We start from the raw sequence: 22,173 nt of genomic DNA, 5'->3' as shown, positions 1-22,173 counted from the left end.
CAGAGCAAATATATCCCAGGAATGATTTAAGGCACTTAAGCTTGGCTGTTGCAGGGAGATCCTCATCTGTTTCTTTTTTTTTTTCCCCTTTTTGGTAGAGGAGGAAAAGTACTRTTGCATTAAGGTGATTAAAATCTGATCCATGTTATGCATATTTATTGTCTTATTTGGCAAAGCCCTACAGAAGTATACAGGATTATTTGAAAGCAAGGTAATGCATAAGATGGATAAAGTTTCATCCTGGCTTACATGAATGGGATCAGCTAAAATATGTAGTAGTAAATTATTTAAATACATTTACAGTGGTTATTTTTGAGCAAAACKAGAAGATTGAGTACTTGTGCTTTTCATAGCCTTGCTAAGGAGACTGTTTTTGGTAAAAATAACTTGATTAAAAGCTCTGCTTTTAACTTTGAATCTTCTAATTTAAGAAGATATTGCTTGTGTCTTCTCCATTTGACTGCTAAGGGGTGGGGAGAAATCTTTGGTATTCTTATCTTTATGGGGGAGGTAGAATGTCCTCCAGATATGCACAGAAATACTTAGCAGAGCTAATTGGTGCCTAATGGGTACAGTCACTRTCTAATGTGAAAAGGTAGTTAATGAATGGACTGAAGAGAATGTTTCCTGAAATATTTGAATACATCAGTAGTTTTAAATGCATAAAACATAAGGGGAAAAAAAAGTACAATTTTCAATTCTTGCAAATAGGGCTGATCCCTTTTATGTGATTATTGATTATCTTAAATGTGTTGGGACTGTGATGCTTGTTAGTGSAGCACCTAATACAATATATTAGACCCTAGAGAAATAAACATGACCAAAATGAATAATGTAACACTAGTGATGCCAGAAACAGTTTTTTAGGTAGATATGACTCATGTCCCTCTAATACCTTAAATAATCTTGGTGATATCATGGCATATTTATGCAATTTCGACTTTTCAATGAATCCTAAGTCAGAACATTTAATTATGAACTTCCTGCTCTAAGGTAGTAACTAAAAATGTTTTTGCTGTGTGTAGGAAAAAATTAGCATTATATATTTGCATGAATTGAGTGTGATGATTACTTTTTTCTATATTCTAAATATGTAAGAGCAGATAATAAATCTTGCGATCAGTTTAATTTTTTTACTGTTTGTTTTTCTGTGTCACATGTGCATATGCATATAGTGTGTGTGCACAAATAACTGATATGGAAACTCAGGAATCTGATACATGATTTTCTTGGACAAGTGAAAAAGAGGTAATTTTAAAAACAGCAGTAGGAAGTCTTCTTGCCAGATTTCAACAAATGAGTTACTGGAGCAGTTTAGGCGACTCGGACTGAGCACAAGACATTTTTTTTGTAATGAGACTACTCATCACTGCAAGAGTTACTGTTCTATTTGTGAAAGAGTTTGCTCTAAATGGAGTTCAAYCCTGTATATGCCTTATTTCTGTTGGCAGTGGCTGAAGAGCCCATAGGCCAGCTAGGTAAAAGATGGCTTTGTATGCTCMGAAGCCACTGTGATGACTTACATTGTAATTGAAAATTTAGGTAAATGTAGTGAGGTATTTAAAATGTGCCTTACAGTGATACTTAAGTAGTAGTCAAGGAGGAGTCAGCATAGATAGATGTGTCAGACAAAGGAGAGAATCTTCTCTGAGCTTTTGGCAATACAAAGTATATTGCATTATTTGACTTTGAATTTGACATCTTTCTACTTCAGGCTTTTTCGAGTCTGCAAGCAAGCAAACCTCCCGGCTTTTGCTCATGCACATTATAATTAAAAATCTGTGATGAGGTCTGAAACGAACACACTCCTTTTTGAGTCTGAGAGTGGTRACAAGTGCCCATTTGCCTGAGTAGAATGGGAAATGTTTTATTTGGTGCATCCATGTGTCAAACTAATTGGTGCTTTGTCCTCGACAAGAGTGTTTGTTCCCCAAACTACTATTGCTGTGCTGAGCAGTTAAGTGCCTGCATTGTGTCTTCACAGGATCACAGAGACGTGCTTGGAGGGGATTTCTGGAGGCCATCTGGTCCAGTCTCTGCCTCCAAGTTTAGGACTGTTGCCAACACTAGTTGAGGTCAACTCCAACTTTTTGTTTTATTAGCTCTTGAAAACCTCTACGTAACTCCCAATCTCTTCGGGCAGATTATATCTGAATCACACTTCAACTGAACCTTTTTTTTTTTTTTGGCAACAGAAGTCTATGCCCATTCTTTACCCTTTTACTATCATTTGCACTTTCAGCAAATTTGCAATTTGCCTTGTTGCCCAGAGTGCTTAGGAAGATACTGAGTGGTGTGTGCCCTGRTACTGACCCTTGTGATATTCATCTTGTTATTTTTTGTCAAATGGATGTTGAGCACTTGRTAATTAGTGTTCCAGCCTGTCAGTTCAGCAAGTTCTCAACCCATTTTAACAGTCTGGTCATGCAGCCCATACTTCCTCAACTCACAAAAGAGATCATTGGGTCAGGATTTAGATAAGTCAGTTGGAGTCAAAGCTCTTTAAAGTGCTTATGAAACAGGTGATATTTGCATTATATTTGAATGCTTAGTATTAGTGTATTACTTCTTGTGTCTGCGTTGGTTTTTTTTTTTTTTTTTTTTTTTTTTTTTTTTTTTTTTTTTTTTTTTTTTTTTTTTTTTTTTTTTTTTTTTTTTTTTTTTTTKTTAATGCCTGAGAGTGATTTACAGAGTTCAGTTTGCCTTCTGTGAGCTACTGAACCCTGAGCTGCTGAACAGCCAAAGAGGTGCTGCCTTCCTTGAAAGCAGCTGAGCCCTGGGAAGAGCAGGCTTCCAGAGCAGGAGGTAGCAGGGGAGGAGAAGGGTGAAGAGGAAGAAACCTGCAGTGCAACAGAGTTTTGGTAAGCCAGAAGCACAAGCTACAGAGACACTGGAAAGGGACTTCCCAGGGAATCAAGAGAACAYGTTGAGTTTCCTGCAGTGCAGGAAGCCACTTTATTGCTGGATGGAAAGCTCCCCACAGGGCAGCCCTTCTATCTCTGAGGATGCAGCAGACAGGGGTAAATTTGCTTCCAGCTGTGTTTCGTTTCTATTTTCTCACCATGAGGCTTCTGTATTTTAAAATGTTCTGATTCCAGTCTTCAGTCACAGATAACTGCATCGTGTGCTACGTCAGCAGGAGCAGAGCCACAGGCTGAAGGAGGTGATTTATTTTATTTATTGGTGAAGCAACATCTGGGATAGCATGTCCTATTTTGGGCTTATGTACACAAAAAAAAGGATGTAGACAAACTGGAGAGGGGCACTGAAGGGGAGCATGTAATGAGGGGAGCCTGTGTGTGGGGTTGGCTTGAAGAGTAACACTCTGAAGGGACTTGTCCTCTGCTACTGAGTGAGTGTAGAGAAGAGATAGCCAGAGTTTTCTTGCACGTGCACCATGAAAGGACRAAATAAAACCAAATGAATCCAGTTTCCCATCTCACAACTGAAAAGGAAAAAAGTTTTGCTGTGGGTTAGCGCTGTATCAGTCTGCTAAAGGAGGCTGAGGAACCTCCATCCATGGAAGATTTTTTGGAACTTGACTGAACAGGGCCCTGAGCAATCTGATGTGACCTTGAAGCTCTCTGTGCCTTGAGTAGAAGGTCACACCAGATGACCTCCAGCAGTCCCTTCCAAGGCAGATTATTCTACTGGTTGTAAGACATATGTTTACWTGGCACTTTTTTGGAGTACCCTGGAAAATAATGTGAGTTTAGGTACATGGCTGTTCTTTTGACTTTTGAAGGTCATCCAGCAAAGTCAGTAATTTTTTTGTGTGGTGTTTCTCTTAGGGCTTTGTAAAGCATTTGACATTTCCATGTGAGGACTGACATTTGCTGAAGAAAACTGATTCACTGTGTCTGGTGTCAGCCTTTTTCTTGTCTAATTGGCAAATGTAGAGTTTCCTTGTGTATAACCTACCATAGATGCAGTGTGGTTGGTTTTTAAAATCCTGCTTTTATTTGGGCTTCTTCCTGGCCCTTCTGTGCATTGTTGTTACAGATCAGAAGTTCTCATTCCTCGCGTTCCTTCCTGCATGACTGGGAAGAAATGTAACATAGTTATCAGCATTCTGGAACCAACCTAATCTTTCTTGCATTGTTGATTAAATTTAATTTTTTTCCACATAGTGGTTAAATAGCCGAAGCTCTTACTTTCTGACAGCCTATGCTAAAGGAAGTTGTCTCTGGACTGAGATCTTGCCAGAATGGGTCTGTAGATGAAAATAGTTGTATTTGTGTGAATGTGGTATTTCAGACTACTTCTCAACCTAGTTCGTGTTCTCTGGACTGAGCATGCCTGGAATGCCTCTTCCACTTCAATTTTGTCCCAAGAAATCCAATTTGCACACTCAGCCTGAGCGCTGGTGTAGAACAAAGTGTGATAGGTGAGGGTTGTCAGGAGGTTTGCTTCAAAAGCACAATCCTGGTCTGAACTAAATGCAAATATAGTTGCACCTATAAAATACTGTTGTGTATGTGAAATGTATTGAAGTTGAGATTTTTCTTACCTGCTTGTAGAGACTTAGAACAGTAAAGAATTCCTGGGGCCATATATAGCATGAGCCTAAGTCATGTAAACTCTCTCAAACCTTTTAGAAGAAAAATATTTTTGGTAACGAGTGACTATTGCATTACCATGGATTATATATTCTTGATCTTTACGTGTCTGTGTTGTGAAGCTACTGAACAGTCATTTGCAAATGTGTTGTGTTAGGATGTGCTTAGCTGAATTTCAGACRTGGAGAGAGAGAATAAAAAGCAGAAGGGATAGAAAGACAACTATTTGGGGAGAGGGGAAAAAAAAGTCAAATGTAGGGTTTGGTTCATCCCCTAAATTACAGTGTAAAATGTTAAATATGTGCAAAGTTATGCTTAACCAACCTATGGTGATGACCTCAGTGGACGAGGGGAGAGCAGTCAATAGTGTTCATCTTGACTTCAGGTCTCTTGGCACTCCCCTGTACCATCCCCATTCACAAGCTAGTGAAGTAGTTACTAGATGAGAAGACAGTGAGGAGGATTAAAAAGTGGCTCAGCTGCTGAGATCAAGGGTTGTGTCAGCAGCACAAAGTCCTGCTGGAGGTCAGACATTGGTGGTGTCCCCCTGGGGTTGCTGCTTGGCCATTGCTGTGTATAATCATCTCATGGAGAAGAGTGAAGATGCTGAATTCAGACTCTTCTCGGTGGCGTTCAGTGAAAAGAAATACAGTGAACACAAATTAAAAAAAAGGAAAATTAGTTTAAATGTTTTTTTAAAAAAGTTTATAATAGAACCTTCTTTTTATGGTGAGACGGTCAAGTGTTATCACAGTTTGCCTAGAGAGACTGTGGACTGAGTCTTTGGTCTTTGAAAATATTCAAAGCCTGACTGGGCATGACCCTGAGCAACCTGCTCTAGTTTGACCCTGCACAGAGCAGGGGGTTGGACTAAATGATCTCCAGACTTGCCCTCCAGCTGCAGCTATTCCCTGATTCTTACTCATCTTCCTTCTCTTATAAAAAAGTCACAACTTCAGACTGACCATACAATGCATTCCTAAAAAAGATCTGTATGAAGCAGAATTTTCTTGGTCGATTCAGGAGAGTTGATGTGCTGGTATCAAACTACTTCTGGTTCCTGTTCACCCTCATTTAAATTTGTCATTGCAGACCACTTAATTTAAAATGATCAATTGCTCATACTGTTTTAGCACTCCTTGGAATAATTTTATCATATGCTTCATTATACAAGTTCTTTGACTGGCACTTGTTGAGGTTTTTTACCCAAATTAAAAACAAACTCTGTTGAAGTAAAATAYCTTCTAGTTTGTTTTTTGTTTAGGTTATAACAAGCTCCTGTTCGATTTGGACTTGAGAYTGTGTTCCCAGTTTACTAATACACATAACCCACTGTTGTCTGTGCTCTTTTGGTAGGAATCTTCTTTAAGTTCTCAGGGATCATTCCTTTTTTTTCTCCTGTCTTGAGTCATCAGCACAAAAGCTGGAGTTGATTCAGCTTCCTGGTTCTTACCTGGCTCCTTAAATCAAGCTGGCCTGGTTTAATGTACATTTACGTGGGCTTTGCTGGCAGTGTGAAAACTTGAATGACTTCAACCAAACTCTTGTTCCTTTTCTGATGTTTTTTTTTTGTTCTTTTATGCTGAGTATGTCGCAAATATCCCTGCCCTGATTCCAGGTGGCAGGCCCAGACAATCCATCAAAGTTTATCTGTGCTCAGCAARCCTCAGCTTTAAGAGCTATTCTTTCCCTGATTTTGTGGCTGCAGGAATGTATTGACCAGTGCAGCCTCTGAGCAGAGCTGACCATGCACTTGGGGATCAYGACTCCCACGCTTTCTCCCAGGCTGTTTCATTATTCAGCATTGCTGTTAAGCATCTTCCCCATGAATCATTGTGCCYGTGATTCTGATGTATTGGAAGATGTGAAATGGTGTGAAATAGGAATGTGCTCAGGATTCTTTTTTCCCCTCTCCAGTATGATCATTCTTACGTATTCATGCCTCTGTTTTACATTTTCGTTTCAAATTTATCGCCCTCTTTGCTCTGCATTTATTCCCTCCCACACCTAAAAATCCTTCAAATTACTGCTGTCTTTTTCTTTCGTACAGCAGTGCCAATCATCCTGTCCTSTTAACGTTCCTACAGACATCTTGGAGCTTATTCTTCAATGACAGGAGTGTATTCACTTCCTGTGCCACCATCATCTTTTCTTTCTYTCTCCAGAAATTGTGCTGAGGTGTTTTGAAGTGACATAATCACTTATCTTTCTTTATCTGGTAGTATTCTGYTGCTGAAACTTTAGAATGCAGTGGCTTTTTCCAAATGTTTATTATGTTCCCTTACCCAAGTTGTTGGTCCTGGTCAACTTTTGGGCCCATTCTTCATCTTTCAGTGCTTTGAAGACTTTGAGCCATTGGGTTAACTCTGTTGACAGCTCCTGCTGCGTGAATTGTCATGGGTCACGCGTGGGTTGTCATTAATATGATAGATAAAATTGCTGCTATTAATACAATGCAATGGGAGATATTCACAGCCTTCCCCCGGATTGGTACTTCTGTTGCTGGCACTGGAGGGAGTGTTCTCCTCTTCTGCACTTAGTTCCTGCATCAATCGTGCCTTCTCTGCATTAATAATTTTCCRTTTGAAATTTTTTATTATATGTAATCCCCCATTCATTTATCTGAATTAAACMATACAGACAAATAGATAATCTATTAAAGATTTCCTTCAAAAGGAGTCCAACTTCAAACTTCTGCTGCCTTATTTTAGCTTTCAAGGGTGTGGATTGCAGCRATCCCTTTCAAAATGCCTTCCAAACATCTCTTGAATTTGTGCAGACTTGTKCTTGCCAACCATACTTCTGGCTGTATTTAAGAAAGCTGTATGTATGTTTGTCCAGTCATGGTGTTTTATGAGTTGGTGACACAACCCCAGATTGATAAAATTTAAGGTTGTCYTAACCCCCTGCCTTTGATTTGAGGTGAAAGTTTCAGATGTTTTTTATTAGAGTTTATAAACAATGCGCTAAACCAAGAAAGCGCTCAAATAATGAGATCTCAAAAGTAATTTAAGAGACAAGATTAAATGGTTAGAAAACTTATTCTGCAAAAACAGGATGTAGAGGGAACACAGGAGTCTCTTTTTGTAGTTCAGCCACTTTGAGTGGCTTTCCAGATTGCAGCAGATTGTGTACATTGATAAATGGAGGTCTGAGATAGTGGAAAGAAAGAAGCTTGGGTTTGGTTCTCTGTTATCTGCCATTTTGAAGACTGAAATCTCTGTCTGGGATCTGTTTGTTCTTTCCTTTGAATTTAAAACTGCATGGACTTCAGGTCACTTTTATTTATGTAACTTCTTCTGAAGTGTTCTGTTACTTAACAGATTCCTGTTGTAAACACCAGTGCCTCTGGCTTCCCATGCACCAAAGGAAGTAATACTTCAATTCCAGACAAAGCAAATTCTGTACAACTGAGTTCTCCATCATTATTATAAAGAATTATGGACAGAAAATTACTGCATACTAAAAAAATTACTCTGTTGGTTGCAGCGTGGAGCTGTCCTGTGGATTATAAAATCACTGTTTAGGAATAATGACTTTTAAACAAAAGAAAAAATATCTCTGGATTCTTTTTCTGCCTTTTAAAATTGTGCTTTGAAAAAATGCTATTTCTTTGATCAGCTTTTGCTCTAAAAGTAGGGCTAGAATAGTTCTTAACCTGTAATTCTGTCAACATTTTAGGGGCAGAYGAACTGCTGTTGGTTTTGAGCATTAAGCTTGCATAAATATTTTACTTYAGAAATTTGTATGGTAGTAAATAAACCAGGAAAAATAATTATTTGTGTTTATCTTGATAAACGGAAGAATTTAATGAGCAAATTGAAATACAGSAGTTGTAACTGGGGAATGGCTCAAAGGCATTAGAGGAAAAGTCAAAGATGTGGGCCATTAAAATTTAAATAATTTTTTTCCAGATTTAAATTGATGTTTAAAAAATCCTAGCAATGCCTTGAAGATTCTCTGTGGCATGATTTTGTACTTGGTAACTACTCTGTCTTCCAGAAAATCGTTTGTAATCTATATACTTCCAAAATGCYCCATCCACAGAAACAGCCAAGGTYAGATTTGACAGRTTKCTCATTGCAGGGGGATTGGACTAGATGACCTTTAAAGGTCYCTCCTATGATTCTGTGATATTTAGTAGCTTTTGAACATTTGTTTTACAGATTTGTAGCTAACGCCAGGTGTGAGTGTTAATATAGAAACCTGTCTGTCATCCATCTCCTCTTTTGTATCTTTACAAAAACAAGGCAGCRAGTGGGGACTGTCTTTAGGGATGCCAGAATATGTCCTTATGAGTGAGTGTGGTTTCAGTCTCTGTTGGTTTTGTTGCTGCCAAGGTGGACTCAGTTTAAGCCTCTGTGGCTGCCTAGAGCCCCTGCTCCATGCCCATTGTGCTCCCTTGGCAGACCAATGGGAGTCTTGTGCTTAGCAAGGGGCCCTCCTTTTATGAGTAAATTTTGTGTATTGTGTCCATCACTACAGCGAATGTGATGCCTTGAAGACTTCAGTGGGCTTCTCTTAGCACAGTCTTAACATGGAGCAGACTGCTCTGAGACAACCTGCCACTTGATACAGGAATTGTTTAATTGGGAAATTGGTTCTTTTAAAAGTCTGCTCACTGTTTTTGGCCTGGTCTGTGTCCCTTCAGAAATTTGTCTGCATTGTTGTGCATAATACTTTGTATTATGTGTGTATAATACTTTGTAAAGTGCAACCAGACATTGCCCTAACATTTTAATATGCTACTTTCTGTGCATAAAAGGTAAGACTTCTTTTTGTTGTTCARGTTGTCATTCAGTTATCTTCAAGGAATGTTTCTTCGCCTGTGACTGTTTTCAGTTGCTTCCATGTGTCATAGAAACACAAACATGCTTGAGACACACTGAGATTCATTCCTGCTCTAAATTACTGCATCAGCTGCCGCTTCCTTTCCATGGGAAGGGGTTGCTATTGTTGGATATCATCCAATGTTGCAACACTCTTTAGCACTCTTTTAACTGCTAATTTGAAGAGTTGTGACCTTCCTCTGTTGTACACATTTTGGAGCATGAATTTCTTCTTGATCAGGTCGGTGAAACCAGTGCCATGGAGTGAAACAAAGCAGTTCCAAGTGATCCTTYGAGAGAGCAGGTGGTACAGCCAAGGTGCCTCTTGCTATGTGTTATAATATCTGAGCCTAAATTTATCTCTGTGGCCTGAGGAAATTGAAACATAGTTGGTGGTATCACAAGTGAACCGAAGTAGATTTTGCTTGCCCGTCTTAAGTTGAAGGATGAATATAAAGTCCTGACTGTGAGATTGCATCTTATGACTAAAATGTAAAGATAATACTTTAAAAATTCATATTAAATTTGAGATTAATATTTAAATCTTTTTTTGTCTTTTCAACAATGAGGAAACAATCAACTTTCTACCGTAAGCCCTGCTTGCTGTAAGGAAAAAGAAAGTGTTGAAACAAATCCRTATTTTATGGTAAACATCAGTATGGAACACCTCACATCAAAGGGCAGAAGGTGGAAAGGAACTGAGTTTTTTAGTAAGACACATTTTTCCCCTTTAACTTGGAAGATTGTGCATWGTATAAAACATAAGGCTACTGGATTAACTCTTAATGGTAACAATTTTTAAGTGCTTCAGTTYTGCCACTCTCCATTCATGGCTTATTTGCATGGTTCTAATTTAAGTGATTRAAGAGAAAATTAAGTGGTCTATAGCTATGTGATAAGCTTTTAATTGGAGCKGTATCCATAACTGTTCTATGAATTGATTCATATAACTAGAATAGAATATTACCGTGAAATTGTGTTAACAGATTGAAAAAATAATTAGGAAATTACAGTTAAATCACCAATAMATATTCTCAGATAATTTGATGAGCTTACTTGTGAAGAAATACAAACATAACTAAATATACATTGCTTGATGAAGTCAGCTGTGATAAGGTTGTGAGCAAAATTCAGAATGGAATTAACTGGGGTGCAAGTGGTCATGATTAGGAATGCAGAATTGAATAGCAGGTAAAGTCATCCTGTACCACCAGGTAATATTAAATTAAAATTTTTGGTAAAGACTCCCCTAATTTGGATATTTGCATCTATCTTGGACAAGATGATAGATGGATTGGGCTACCTCACATCAGATTATTGGGTCTGCATCTCTGTGTCTGGGCATGCACAAGTCAAAGGCAGTTGCTGTAGGACTGAAGTTATGACTTGATGGAAGCATTAATTCACATTTTATGAGATCCAGTAACTATGTGGTTTTTTGACCTCTGCAATTTTTGACCTCTGGAATGTTTTAATAGAGTTTTTGAAAAAAAGAGAAAAAAAAAAAGTTAAACAGGTACATTAGGCTCCAGAAAGTATCTTTGATTGTTAAAGCGTGGCTGGGAATGGAGGCAACTAAAAGATCTTAAAAACGGCCTACAGTACCAGCACAGATGTGGGCTGTTGTGTGCTACTGGGTCTCAGAACTAAGCTTAGAGTTTTCCTGACAGATTTAGTTACCTGCAGTAACTGCAAGTGTGATTTGGAATCAATTCTAGGTCCCAAATGTGTGAAGCCACTTAATGTGAAATCTACAAAAAATTAACCAGCCTATTCCCAAAGTCAAATAAATTCACAGGCTGGATTTGCGTAAGTGTGAAGCAACAGMAGATCATAAGATGCTATAAAATAGTGGAAGAGTGAAGTCTGAGAAAGTCTTGTTTCCAAGAAAATAACAAACCACAGAATTTCATAGAAACAGTTGGTTCCAATTTTTCTAGTTTTTCTAGAGGCTTCCGATGAAGACTAAGTTACTTAAAGTCAAATGAAAGAAACMCAACAACAAGCAACCAAAAAACCCAAACAAACAACCCAAAAACGAAGCAAATCCAATTCTAAAGTAACAGCTGAAGTTGCTGTAGTTTACTTGGAGCAGTATTTGGGATCTCCCGCTTCTGTCTCTGGCTTTACTAAAAGGAAAAGCCTTTTTCTTTAAGGCTATGAAAAAGTAGAATGAGTTGGAATTTTTGTATGGAAGTGTTCTACTACTGGAAAATGCTTTGGTTTGGGGAGTAACATACATTCGGGTTGGTTGTTTGAAGCTCCRTGTTTCAGAAGGAAGCTGACTGTTTAAATATAGATCAGTTGCTTTGAAATAAGATCAATTTTCTGTCACTCACTTGTACTTTAATGTATTTGCTATTTAATTACTGTCAATTTAATATTGACAATGCAGTGTCAAGCTCTTTTATTAGAGAGTGAACCCACATACAGAATAACTAAATGATTTGGAACTSTATTAAATACTGTATTAAATACCTTCTGAAACCACACTGATACTCCATATATGAGATTCCTGTATGGGAACTAGTTCTGCTTTAATTTTTTTTTCTTCTTGTTGTTGATGTTTCTTTAGAACTCTATCATGCCTCTTAAGAAATATGGAGATACTGAGTAAACTGAGCTTCCAAAACAGGGGTGGAAGTGATTCTGGTCCTTTCCTGGTCTGAGTCAATGGAAGACTGTTTCTTGAGATCTTGTTGAGAAAATAAATTTGGGTTTTAGGGAGAGGAAAAGGGGGAAACTGAATCTGATCTATCTTCACATAAGGTACAGGCTCTTAAATGGCCCATTGTGGTCTCTTCTGTTGATGAAATCACGAAATCAGTCTTGAGGGAGAAACTGGGGTAAATCCGTTTTATAAATACATTACAAGAACACTTAGAATTAGTCAGATTTCTTTCTTCTTTTTTTTCTTGATCATCGTTTTCATGCTCTAGGGGATAAAAAACTTTGTTAGCATTATTTCATTTTAGAGGCGTTGGAATCTTTATACCTGACTTTTAGGTCTCATTGTGTCTAGTCTCCATCTATTCTTCTAACATAAATAAAAGAATAATAGCAGAGGATTTATCAAAATAGAAGACACTGTCATCTGTCTGTAATGAAGACAAGAATTAATATTTGTATATGGCAAATTTTAAGTATCAACACTTTTTTTTTTGTCTGCAGCTTGATCTGTGGATTAACAGAGGACACTATTTGATTTAACGTGTTGCAGCAAAATAAATCCCACCCTATAATATCAGGATAAAATAGCAATTATGTAAGAGATCTATTATTCATTGCTTCATTATTTGCTGTCTGACTGCATGCTGTTTGACAGTGGACTTTTTTATCTCTTTTTTTTTTTTCTTTGAACTGGGCTGCTTTTGCTGGCTTGGCAGTAAATGCTGTTTTCTCTCAGCACAGCCATTAAATCTCTCACCTGCGTGTCCTGTGCAGAGCTGCAGTTGAGAGATAAGGTTGGTCTCTCTCACAGCAGTGAGCATTGGTATTCCAGGCTCTTCTTTCAAGGGCATTTTGCTGTGATGAAGCGTCTGAAATGACAAGGAAAACATACAGGCATGTTAAATACCCTTGCTAGTCTGAGACGAGTAAGGGTAAATGGAAATGATTTAAAAATACATTTTGAGGCTGTTAATAGAGCTCGTGGATAACTGCAAATCACAGTTTTAGGCAGGAGTGTTACAGACCTATTCCAACTGGCATCATCCATTAAATAACAAATAGTAATTGAGAGTACTTGTCCTGCCCAGCTTACACTTAAAATCTAAATAGAACACAAAGCTCTGAGCCATTCTGAATGTTTGTTCCTGCATGTTCTTCATCCAAGTTCACAGTGTAGTTCTTGTGAAGAATTGAATTTATTTATTCAGTGTTTTATTCCTGTAACATTTTCTGAGCCCCTCCATCTTCCCACTGGGAATTGAGGAGGTGTTTGAGATTTCAGTTTCCTTCACCACTCAGAGCACTGGCCTGGTTTCCTCTGTGTGTGTGAATCTCTTACAGAATCCATGTACCTGCTTTTAATTGTGTTTCCAAGTACTGCAAGAGTAAACAGGTAGGGACTTCACCTGTTTTGTAGTCWGTGTCATTATCACTTTTATAAAATTAAAGACAGCATAAAAATCTGKTTTAYACATGCTYATCAACATTGKATGCATTGAYAGAGCAGGTAKCACCATTCCTGTCTTGCTGTTGGAGAAACTGAGGCACAGTGATAACTTTGTGTAGCATTGAGTTGAAGATTAACACTTAAATTTAAGCATCAGTTTACRMWTATGTACWTATGTGCTAGATGCTTAAGTTTCTRTTGTAGTTGCTGGAAATCTCATTAGCAATCAGAGGTTAGAGAGAAATTCAGCCCATCTTAAATTACACAGCAAGTGATAGATCAGCAAAATCCCACTAATAGTCCATGGTGTGAACTGAACAGGGAGTGAGTTGAACAGTTGCCCAAATAATAAGTGCTAATTTAAATGTCTTAAAGAACCTCTTGGGGCCTCTGGCTGATGGTTCAGAGGGGAGGGATCTTCCAGAGGTCCTTGATCACGTCTGTCGAGCCTGTGTGAGAGTCTTGGATACCYTTAAGCATCTCCCACTGCATTAGCYAKCCATGCTGGAGCCATGAAATTAATTCCCAAATCTGTTGCTTATACTGGCAATGTGTATAGCAGCATGTGGGGATCTATGTTTAGTTCTCTTAATTTGAAACCCATGCAATTTATCAATGATCCTGTAGATAGACTGCAAATAAATTCAGCTTACACTGCAGGGTTGTGATCTTCTCCTGCTGCCAGGGATTCATGTGTGTGTTAAGYATTCTGTAGGTGGTCATTGGTTCACCCGACGAATCGAGGATGTCCTGACTCCTGAACTGCAGCAGTTCATTTTACCAGAGAAGGGGTTGCAATTTGGGACCATAACAGTTGTTTTCCTGTGTGGATCTGGCACAGAAAAGCATTTGTAACCACTCTGAGTTGACAGAAGACACACGCACGGATTTCCACCCCCTCACACCTCCCTGAATTTACTTGGAAGGGAAGGACTATGAATGGTACAGGCACGTTAAAATAATTGAGCAGCTCTGACTCACAGTNTGGAAGGGAAGGACTATGAATGGTACAGGCACGTTAAAATAATTGAGCAGCTCTGACTCACAGTTGCAGCTTGTGTGTGGCTAAATGAGACRGCAGAGTGATGCTGCCTGACTGACACAGTTGTTTATGCAGTCACTGAAGTATTCTCACATCATGTGCAGGCCTTTGAGTTGTTTGATATTACCTTTGTTAAAGAGGGAGAAATCCTTCATAATGCTGATGATTTGTTTTATTTTCTTGGATTCCCTCCGATTCCAAGACCTAGAAGCGTGACTGACAGAAAGTTATTGCCTACAGAAAAGCAACATACCACTTAAAATACAGAAAAGTTACCYTTCCAAAAAGCAAAGCCAGCCAAGGCATTTTCCAGGTTTAAAAGTCTCTGCACGTATAGGGAACTTATTGATTTAGGATTATTCTAAGTTTAATTAAACTTTTCTTGTGTGGTCAAGATTCTGTCTCCTTAAAAATCTTCATAGGAATGATTATTTATTATGAGAAGGGGTGAATTGGAGTCCTTTTTTTGCCACAGTTGATGTAAATTTAGGATTTGTAGAAACTTTAGCTTGGGGATCAGACTCATGTTGGGAAAATCAGTRGGTTTGTAGCTGTTGAGTAGATAGTTCAGTGTTCTGTATTTACTGCAAATGACTGTTAAATTTTCTATTTTAAAGATACATTTCCAAACAGTTTGATGGCCATTCTGTTTGCTGGTGTGTTCTTCTGTATTTGTCTGGTTCTTCCATGCATTTTGGGGRTAATTGACTTTAGCATCAGCTAGTGCTCACTGTCACAAGAAAAAAGAAATTCTTTTCCTTCTATGGCTGAGCCCATTCTTCAGTGTTCTATTTTCTTTATGTCCTTGAGAAACACCTCTTTGAAGGAGCTGACTTTGCTCCTGAAGAATGTTTCTGKTTGGCTTTTCTTATCTTCTGCTGCAGACAGAGAAATTGGAAGAACTGTCTTTTTTCTGTATTTTTTTTTCAGGGCTGTCTCTTATATTATTAAATTTTAAGGGTTTTTTWAAGTATTTCTCATTTATTAATCCATTAAAAATAAGATTATATTTGTAAAAGTATGTTCCTAGTGGCAGGTAGGAACATGGTTTAATTGCTGTTTACTTGTGTAGTAGACTGAACGGAATCAATAGAGATGCACATCATTAGAAACACTTCAATCAGCCATAATGTGAATCCATTTCCAGTGTTGCATTCAGCCCTCAAAGGGCCATTGATGGAGAGCTCCTTTTTATTTTTCTGGATTTGTACAKTGACTTAGTAAGGTTTGCACCTGCAAGCAGAGCTGCTACAAAAATAACTCCTCTAGTRCCAGTGATAACAAGCACAAGCAACATCAAGAGAGCAAAAAAGTCAGGATTGCTTCTGAATTTAGCTGCTGTTTTTAGTTACAACGTGCTGCTGCTGCTGTGAGGTCCAGAGCTGGTGAAGTTTCCCTCAGGCTAAATCTGTAGTAGTTTGCTTGCAAAAGGAGGGTCAAGATCTTGCAGAAGTTCTTTTAATGACTTGAGAGTTGGGCTTGAGAAATCTTAAATCCGTGGTTCTGCTCATATGCGTTAAGCTGTGACTYGGCTGTAACTRCAGAAGGAAAACAACTSCACACACAGGAGCAAAGGCTCAGACTSTGTTATCCTAGGAACTACACAGACCCTGATTGTCCCTGGCTGGAACAACACAGCTTTTATTTTCCTTCTGACTGGGGAGCTTTTTGTGTTTCTGAAGGCTGATTTGGGTGTGAGATCTGATTATCAAGTGTTAATCATCAGTCTAGTGATGCCGTAGGGTTATTGTGGTACTTATGAAGAAACAAGAACCTGGAATATTGCTCTGAGTTCTACAACCTGTCTGATGCCTGTGCGTGTAACTTTGAAAACTTGGTATTTCCATGCTCAGCCTGATTTTAAAAATAAGCCTCAACTGCTCCTAAATTCAGCCCCCTGAAATATTCACATGTAGTGAGCAGAGCCAGTTGAATTCTGTGCACAACTGTTAGTATGGACAACAATTGAAACAAATTAGGAAGCTTCTGAATGACTCCTCAAAACTCTCTGCTTTCTGTTCTCAGAATTTATGGTCATGGTCTTAAACCCCATGTAATGTTAGTGACGGATAGCAGTAGAGTTACATGCTGGTACCAGTTTCTGATCTGGAGAACCTCCTGACTGAATATACTGAATGCAGGTCTGTCTGTATCAATTTCTATTTATTAAATATGATACTTTAAAATATATATGAAACATGGCTTCATTTCTTCTTGYGAGTTTGGTGAACTGAATTTAACAAGACCATCTAGAGACAGAGTCAAGAASTTTTTGGAAAGAAATTGAAATGCTTTTTCTTTAAATTTGGATGAAAAACAAGTCTTCTGAACTGGAGAAATATGTCAATATTAATCAATTCTAAAGTGTTCAATAATAAATTTTTCATCAATGTTAGGTGAGACTATAAGGAACTGTAGAGTGCCCTGAAAAAAACCATTCACACAGGACTATGTCTTGATTTCAAATGAGAAGTGAGCAGTAACAAATAGAATATGACATATATTGGAAGATATAAGATGAAGTACTCAAAAGCTTTGTAGAGTTCTTCTGTTAGGTAATCTTTGTTTTCAGGAAGCAAAAAACAAGTAGGTTATCTTTGTAAAGAGCTCCCTAAAATATCCCAGTGAGCTAGAGTGGTTTTTTAAGGGGAAAAATTAGGTTATACTTCAGAATAGGCAAGAAGAAGCAAGAAATGAAAGTAATTGTGATCTCAGTAAGGTTTCCTTATTCAGATGGAGTGGAAAAATTGCAGTGGTACTCTTTTGAATGGAGATGAATAGTAGAAGTGCAGTAATAATCATGAAGTGGAACAGGTCAGTTTGCACATCAGGTACCAGTTTTCATAAGAAGATTAARTCTATTGAAATTGATAGGTGGCAGTTTTTTAAAAAGGAAAAAAATAATTACAGACCTATCCACGGTAGCTCTACATTGTAAGATCTTTTTCCCATGACTGCTATGAAACCACACTCATGCCAGGAATCATCCTCACTTTGAATGCCTTTATGGACCTTAGAGACCAGCTGAATCTCATTCTTGATCTTTTCTTTTTTCAAATGCTTCTTTTATTTTCATCCAAACAAATGATGATGGTCCATCACTGTTAATACTTTCATAAGACTCAGACACACAACTCATCTTTGCTTCTGGTGTTTCCTTCCAGCWCTTTGATAACCATTTACTAGCTTCTCACTTTTCTGATGCCATGATTTTTCCATTGCTGTCTGCCTACAGCTTCAATCAGGCCTTTATGGCTTTTTTGTCTGTTATCACATATATATTATATTCAAATATATGAATAAAAGTTCCTATAAACACTCAYGAAAATGATAACTTCAAATTCTTTCTAAAAAGTGGATTTCTGTGGTTTGTGAAAAATCTTGACASTGATTAAATGATCAGTGCACAAAGCAATTTATAATTATGACAAACAATATTGATTTATTTACTGCATTGTGCTGCCCTTTCTGTTTCTGTTGGTCTGTATATCTTGGGTTTGTAAAATATTTARTGCTGGGATATGTTTCTGTCCTGGCTCTGGATCTTAGTTTGTGATTACTGCTGAGGAGGTTGCTATAAATGCAAGTTGAAAAGTAGGAAAATTATTTATTAGAACTTGGAAAAGAATGCTCTGATAGGAGATTTTCGTTTATCTGTCTCAGTATCTAATGCCACTACCCTSTCACAGTGAAGAATTTCCTCCTGACATTTAATGTTGGTATAGTTAGGAGTTTATCTGCAAGTGAAGTGGAGTTAAGGAGTCTCTTACAGTGAGCCATGAGCTGCTCCAAGGTTCATACCAATAGTTCAATATTTCAATTCTCCCTGTTAATCTGATGTGCCCATAAATGTCAAATCCTGGCCTACAACAATTAGAAGTAATTTATGGATCACAAGAATGAAATGTTAGAGGAAAAATAAGGGTGCCAGTGTGGGATATAAATCACTTTAGAAGTCCCAAATTTGTAGATATTTTCTTTCTGTTGTTAAAAAAAAAGTATTAAACTTGCAAATGATAAAAACTTGCAGAGGATAAACAAGACTACAAGAGTCAGCAGGTGTAAAGCATCTTCATTTTCACTTGTTTCTTTCCTCATATTTGTGATGGGTTAATTAACCCTTAGACTGGACGGTGTAAAGGTTGCCTAGTGCGAAGTCCTAATTTCAAGGAAATTTTCATGTTCTGTTCTTTGAAGGGGTATCGACTTGGAATCACAACTCAGACATGCCTCTGATCTTCCTGGGGATGAGTCACAGTGCAACGTGTATGTGAAGCACTGGGATCAAATTTGCAGTGTGTTGATCACTGCTGATGACAGGACGAGATGTTCTCTAATCCCGTGTGTGGGGTTATAGAGCGTGCATTATTAAAAAAGAGGACTTAGAGCTATTAAAAGCAGAGTGCTGAGGKTTTTGTTGATTTGAAGGGATTTTTCTTAGTGCTCTGTTGTAGATTTTAATGTATAATAAAGTAACAAACGTTACCTTGAGCTTAGTGGTTCTAAATGCAGGGTTAATTTACACTCAGAGCAGAGCTTTCGGTGTCAGGCGATCTCTCTCTTTTCTTTTTTTTTTTTTTTTTGCCACCGTAAGTACTCAGCTGAAACAACAGCTATGACTCAGTTGACAGTGAACGCTGCTTGAATTGATTTAGTCCGAGTTCAGATTTAGCACATAATCATGTTCAATTTGATCCACTGTGCTGCCTAGAGATAAAAGGGTTGAAAAAATAGATTTAGCTTATGTCAGTCTTTGTGGTGATGTCATTGCCATGAGAGATGGAATAGCGCTGTTACTATGCTGTGCCTGCTCAGTTGGTGGGTGTACGGGGGACAGGCAACCAGCAACTCACTTTAAGTGCACAGAGCTCGTGTTGGAGGCTTGCAGGCATTGCCAGTGCTGAAACTGAATCTTGGACTGTTCAATCGCAGTGCTGAAGATTTTTTTGTTGTTGTTGTTGTTGTTATTTTTTCTTCCCATCGTTTGTTACTCTGAGCTTGCCTAACTCTGTGTACAAAGGCGGGGGATGCCAGCCCGTAGCATGGACTGTGATGTTTCCACTCTGGTTGCCTGTGGGGTTGATGTGGAGGTTTTTGCCAGCCAAGAGGTTAAGGTATGCGCCTGCAATCCTTTTGTTGCTTCTTAAAAAAGCCTTTGGGAGCAATAGGCATTTGTATGTAGCAGTTCACAATAAGGGGGTAGATGAGATTCTGCTGCGGTGGTAAAAGACCCGCAGTTAAAAAAAACCTGTTAATTAGGGGAGAGAAATGTGGGAGAGGAATTGTGACTGCTTTTTACTGTGTTGGGATAAGCTGAAAAAATAGTCCGGTGTTTACTCTTTAATGATATAAGAAATGRGTTATATAACTGACATCTGTGCATATGCATGTTTCATATTCATGAAAAATCTTTCATTGTTAATTTTGTCAAGTTATTTTTAGTCCAGTGTCACTTTTTAGATCAGTCTTGCCATAAATGTTATTTATTGATGTTGATAACCTTCAGATATCTTTAATCAGTTGAGCAGTAGCTGTTTCTTTCCTTCACATTCAAATCATATGTGCAAGCATAAATTTTTTGTGAAGGGTTAAAAGTTTTTAGCAAGTATTTTGATGCATCTGCAGTGTAACAGAACACAAAAAGTTGTGCATCTTGCATATTGTATGAATATCTGAAAAACAATGCTTAAATCTAAGGCTTGATATGCAGGGCTCATAGTCTCTTAATTAGACAATTGCTGTAGAAAAGTCATTGTGTGTAATTGCTTGCTGTTGAAATAAATTACCTTTTTCATTTGTTCTTATATTACTGCTAGAAAATCACTGCAAATTAAGTTTGAAAGAGGAATTCTAAGTATGCTTTTCACAGATCATCTGAAAGAGCTCATAGGTGTAAYACAGTGATATTCAGCAGTTTATTTAAAGGACAAAGGTACATAYGAAATTAGTTTCTAATCTGATTGTTCTTAGTATTGAAAGACTGGAACAGGGTAAAAAGGATTTACATATTGGAGGTCAAATTTTGAATCTCTGTTCTGTTTGGTTCTGAGTCAAACACTGAGGCCACTGGAAATATCTGGAAATAAAACTACTTTGATTTGCAAGAGGTTATGATGATTTTTATTTTCCTGTTAATTTGTTACTGTGTTAGTTCATGTATACTTTATACAGATGCTTTTGTGTTGGCAGCAGGATGTTCCCAATTTAAGAAGCTTTTCCCTAACAGTTTAATAGTGGATTTATAGATGAAATAGTGAGTAATTCAGAGAATTGATTCAGGTTAGCTGTCTTGCTCTGCATTGGGACATGTTTCCTGTATTATTTTGTAGTAGTAAAATGTCTATCTGCTTATTCTTTTTTCTTTTTCCTTTGTTTGTTTTTTTTTTTTTTTAAACCTGAGTGCATAGTCTTTTAACATGTAGGATTTACACCTGCATTGATAGGATCTTGTACTCGCTTCTTTCAGTATCTGGTCCCTGTTCAACATAAGACTGTGCAAGAAATTAAAGTTGTAGTGAGCTTCTTGTATCCTTATTCATATGTCAGTAGCAATCAAAAAGCAAAATTTTGACTTCCATAGATCAGCAGAAAGCATTCCATTTACTTGGGTAAGACTKAGACTATTCTGATTAAAGCTGCAGCATCTATAAAGTGTGGGCCAGGAATATGTGATAAGAGAACAAAAGGGTTACAGAGRCATTACAGGAATTGTAACCCTTTCCTGCTACTTGGACTTTCTGTGCTTTGTTTGCTTTGGTTAAAACTGCCCTGTTTTGCTTCCCCCCCACTTTGGTGTGAATTAAAATATTGATTGCAAAGACTTTGGGTATATTTACAGTGGGGACTGCACTGCAGACTGCACTGCAGCTTAGAAATGCAAAGTCTACTTTGAAGTTGCATGGCTTAGAGGCTGTCAGCAGTGTGTCCTCCATGACCCACAGCTCACTGCAGGCTCATTTCCACTGGGTTGTCCCCAAACCCTGTTGTGGAGGCTGTGCCCAGCTCTGTGCTCATCCTGGGGCTYCCCATGCAGCAGGCTGGAGTGTGGGCATCCTCTGTGAAAGTTTCACTGCTGCTGGTAGTTTAAAGCTGGAGATACCTATTTCTCTTTGCTCACTTCCAGGAGAATTGCAGGGGAAAAAACAGAAGATCCTTTTTTCTGTTTTTCTTTGTATGCAAAAGGCTTCACTTCAAGGTGGAGTTTTTTGGTGACAGAATGGTCACAGCATAAAAACATTTATGTTGACTTTGATAGGATGGGGAACAGCTTTAGGGTTACAAAGGAAGAAGGCTGTTGCTGAGAAGAGATGGGTGTGGAAGTTGAAGAGCAAAAGCAAGTGCAGAGTTCCTGTCTTCTCCACCTACCTTGTGAGCACCCCTCTGCCCAGCCCTTTTGTGGGTCAGCCTGAAGGCACAGCATTGACAACTGAAGTCTAGGCTATTGTCCCTTCTCTGATTGAAGTTTTTCTTGCAGGGAACCTCCTCCCTGTGTGAAGGGAATATTCCCTCAGTGGTAGAACAGATATTAAAGAACTTACGAAATTTCTAATGCTTGGTGAGATTTGCTAAATGAGCTGTTAGTCCTGTAGAAGTAGTTCTCTGATGTCAGCAAGGGTTGTGTTAGGT

At 38.2% G+C, this 22,173-nt stretch overlaps 1 protein-coding gene across 2 annotated transcripts in view; it reads left to right on the top strand.

Annotated features, from left to right (window-relative positions):
• Nucleotides 1-22,173, top strand: part of RCAN2 (regulator of calcineurin 2) — a 78,247-nt gene that overhangs the window by 22,306 nt on the left and 33,768 nt on the right. Inside the window, exon 1 of one of the 2 annotated variants that reach the window (XM_057375446.1) lies at nucleotides 19,381-19,661. The exons of the other annotated variant lie outside the window; for it this stretch is intronic. Coding sequence (XP_057231429.1) covers nucleotides 19,575-19,661 — 87 coding nt within the window. The 5' untranslated portion in view covers nucleotides 19,381-19,574. Of the gene's footprint in view, nucleotides 1-19,380; nucleotides 19,662-22,173 lie in introns of those variants that run through there. 2 annotated transcript variants of the gene reach the window in all.

Source organism: Malurus melanocephalus, unplaced genomic scaffold (genome assembly GCF_030028575.1).
Source record: "Malurus melanocephalus ecotype Western Australia unplaced genomic scaffold, MMel_1.1 scaffold_249, whole genome shotgun sequence".
Classification (NCBI taxonomy): Eukaryota; Metazoa; Chordata; class Aves; order Passeriformes; family Maluridae; genus Malurus; species Malurus melanocephalus.
Note: the sequence above shows the minus strand (reverse complement) of the source record. Positions and strands in the feature narration are given on the sequence as shown.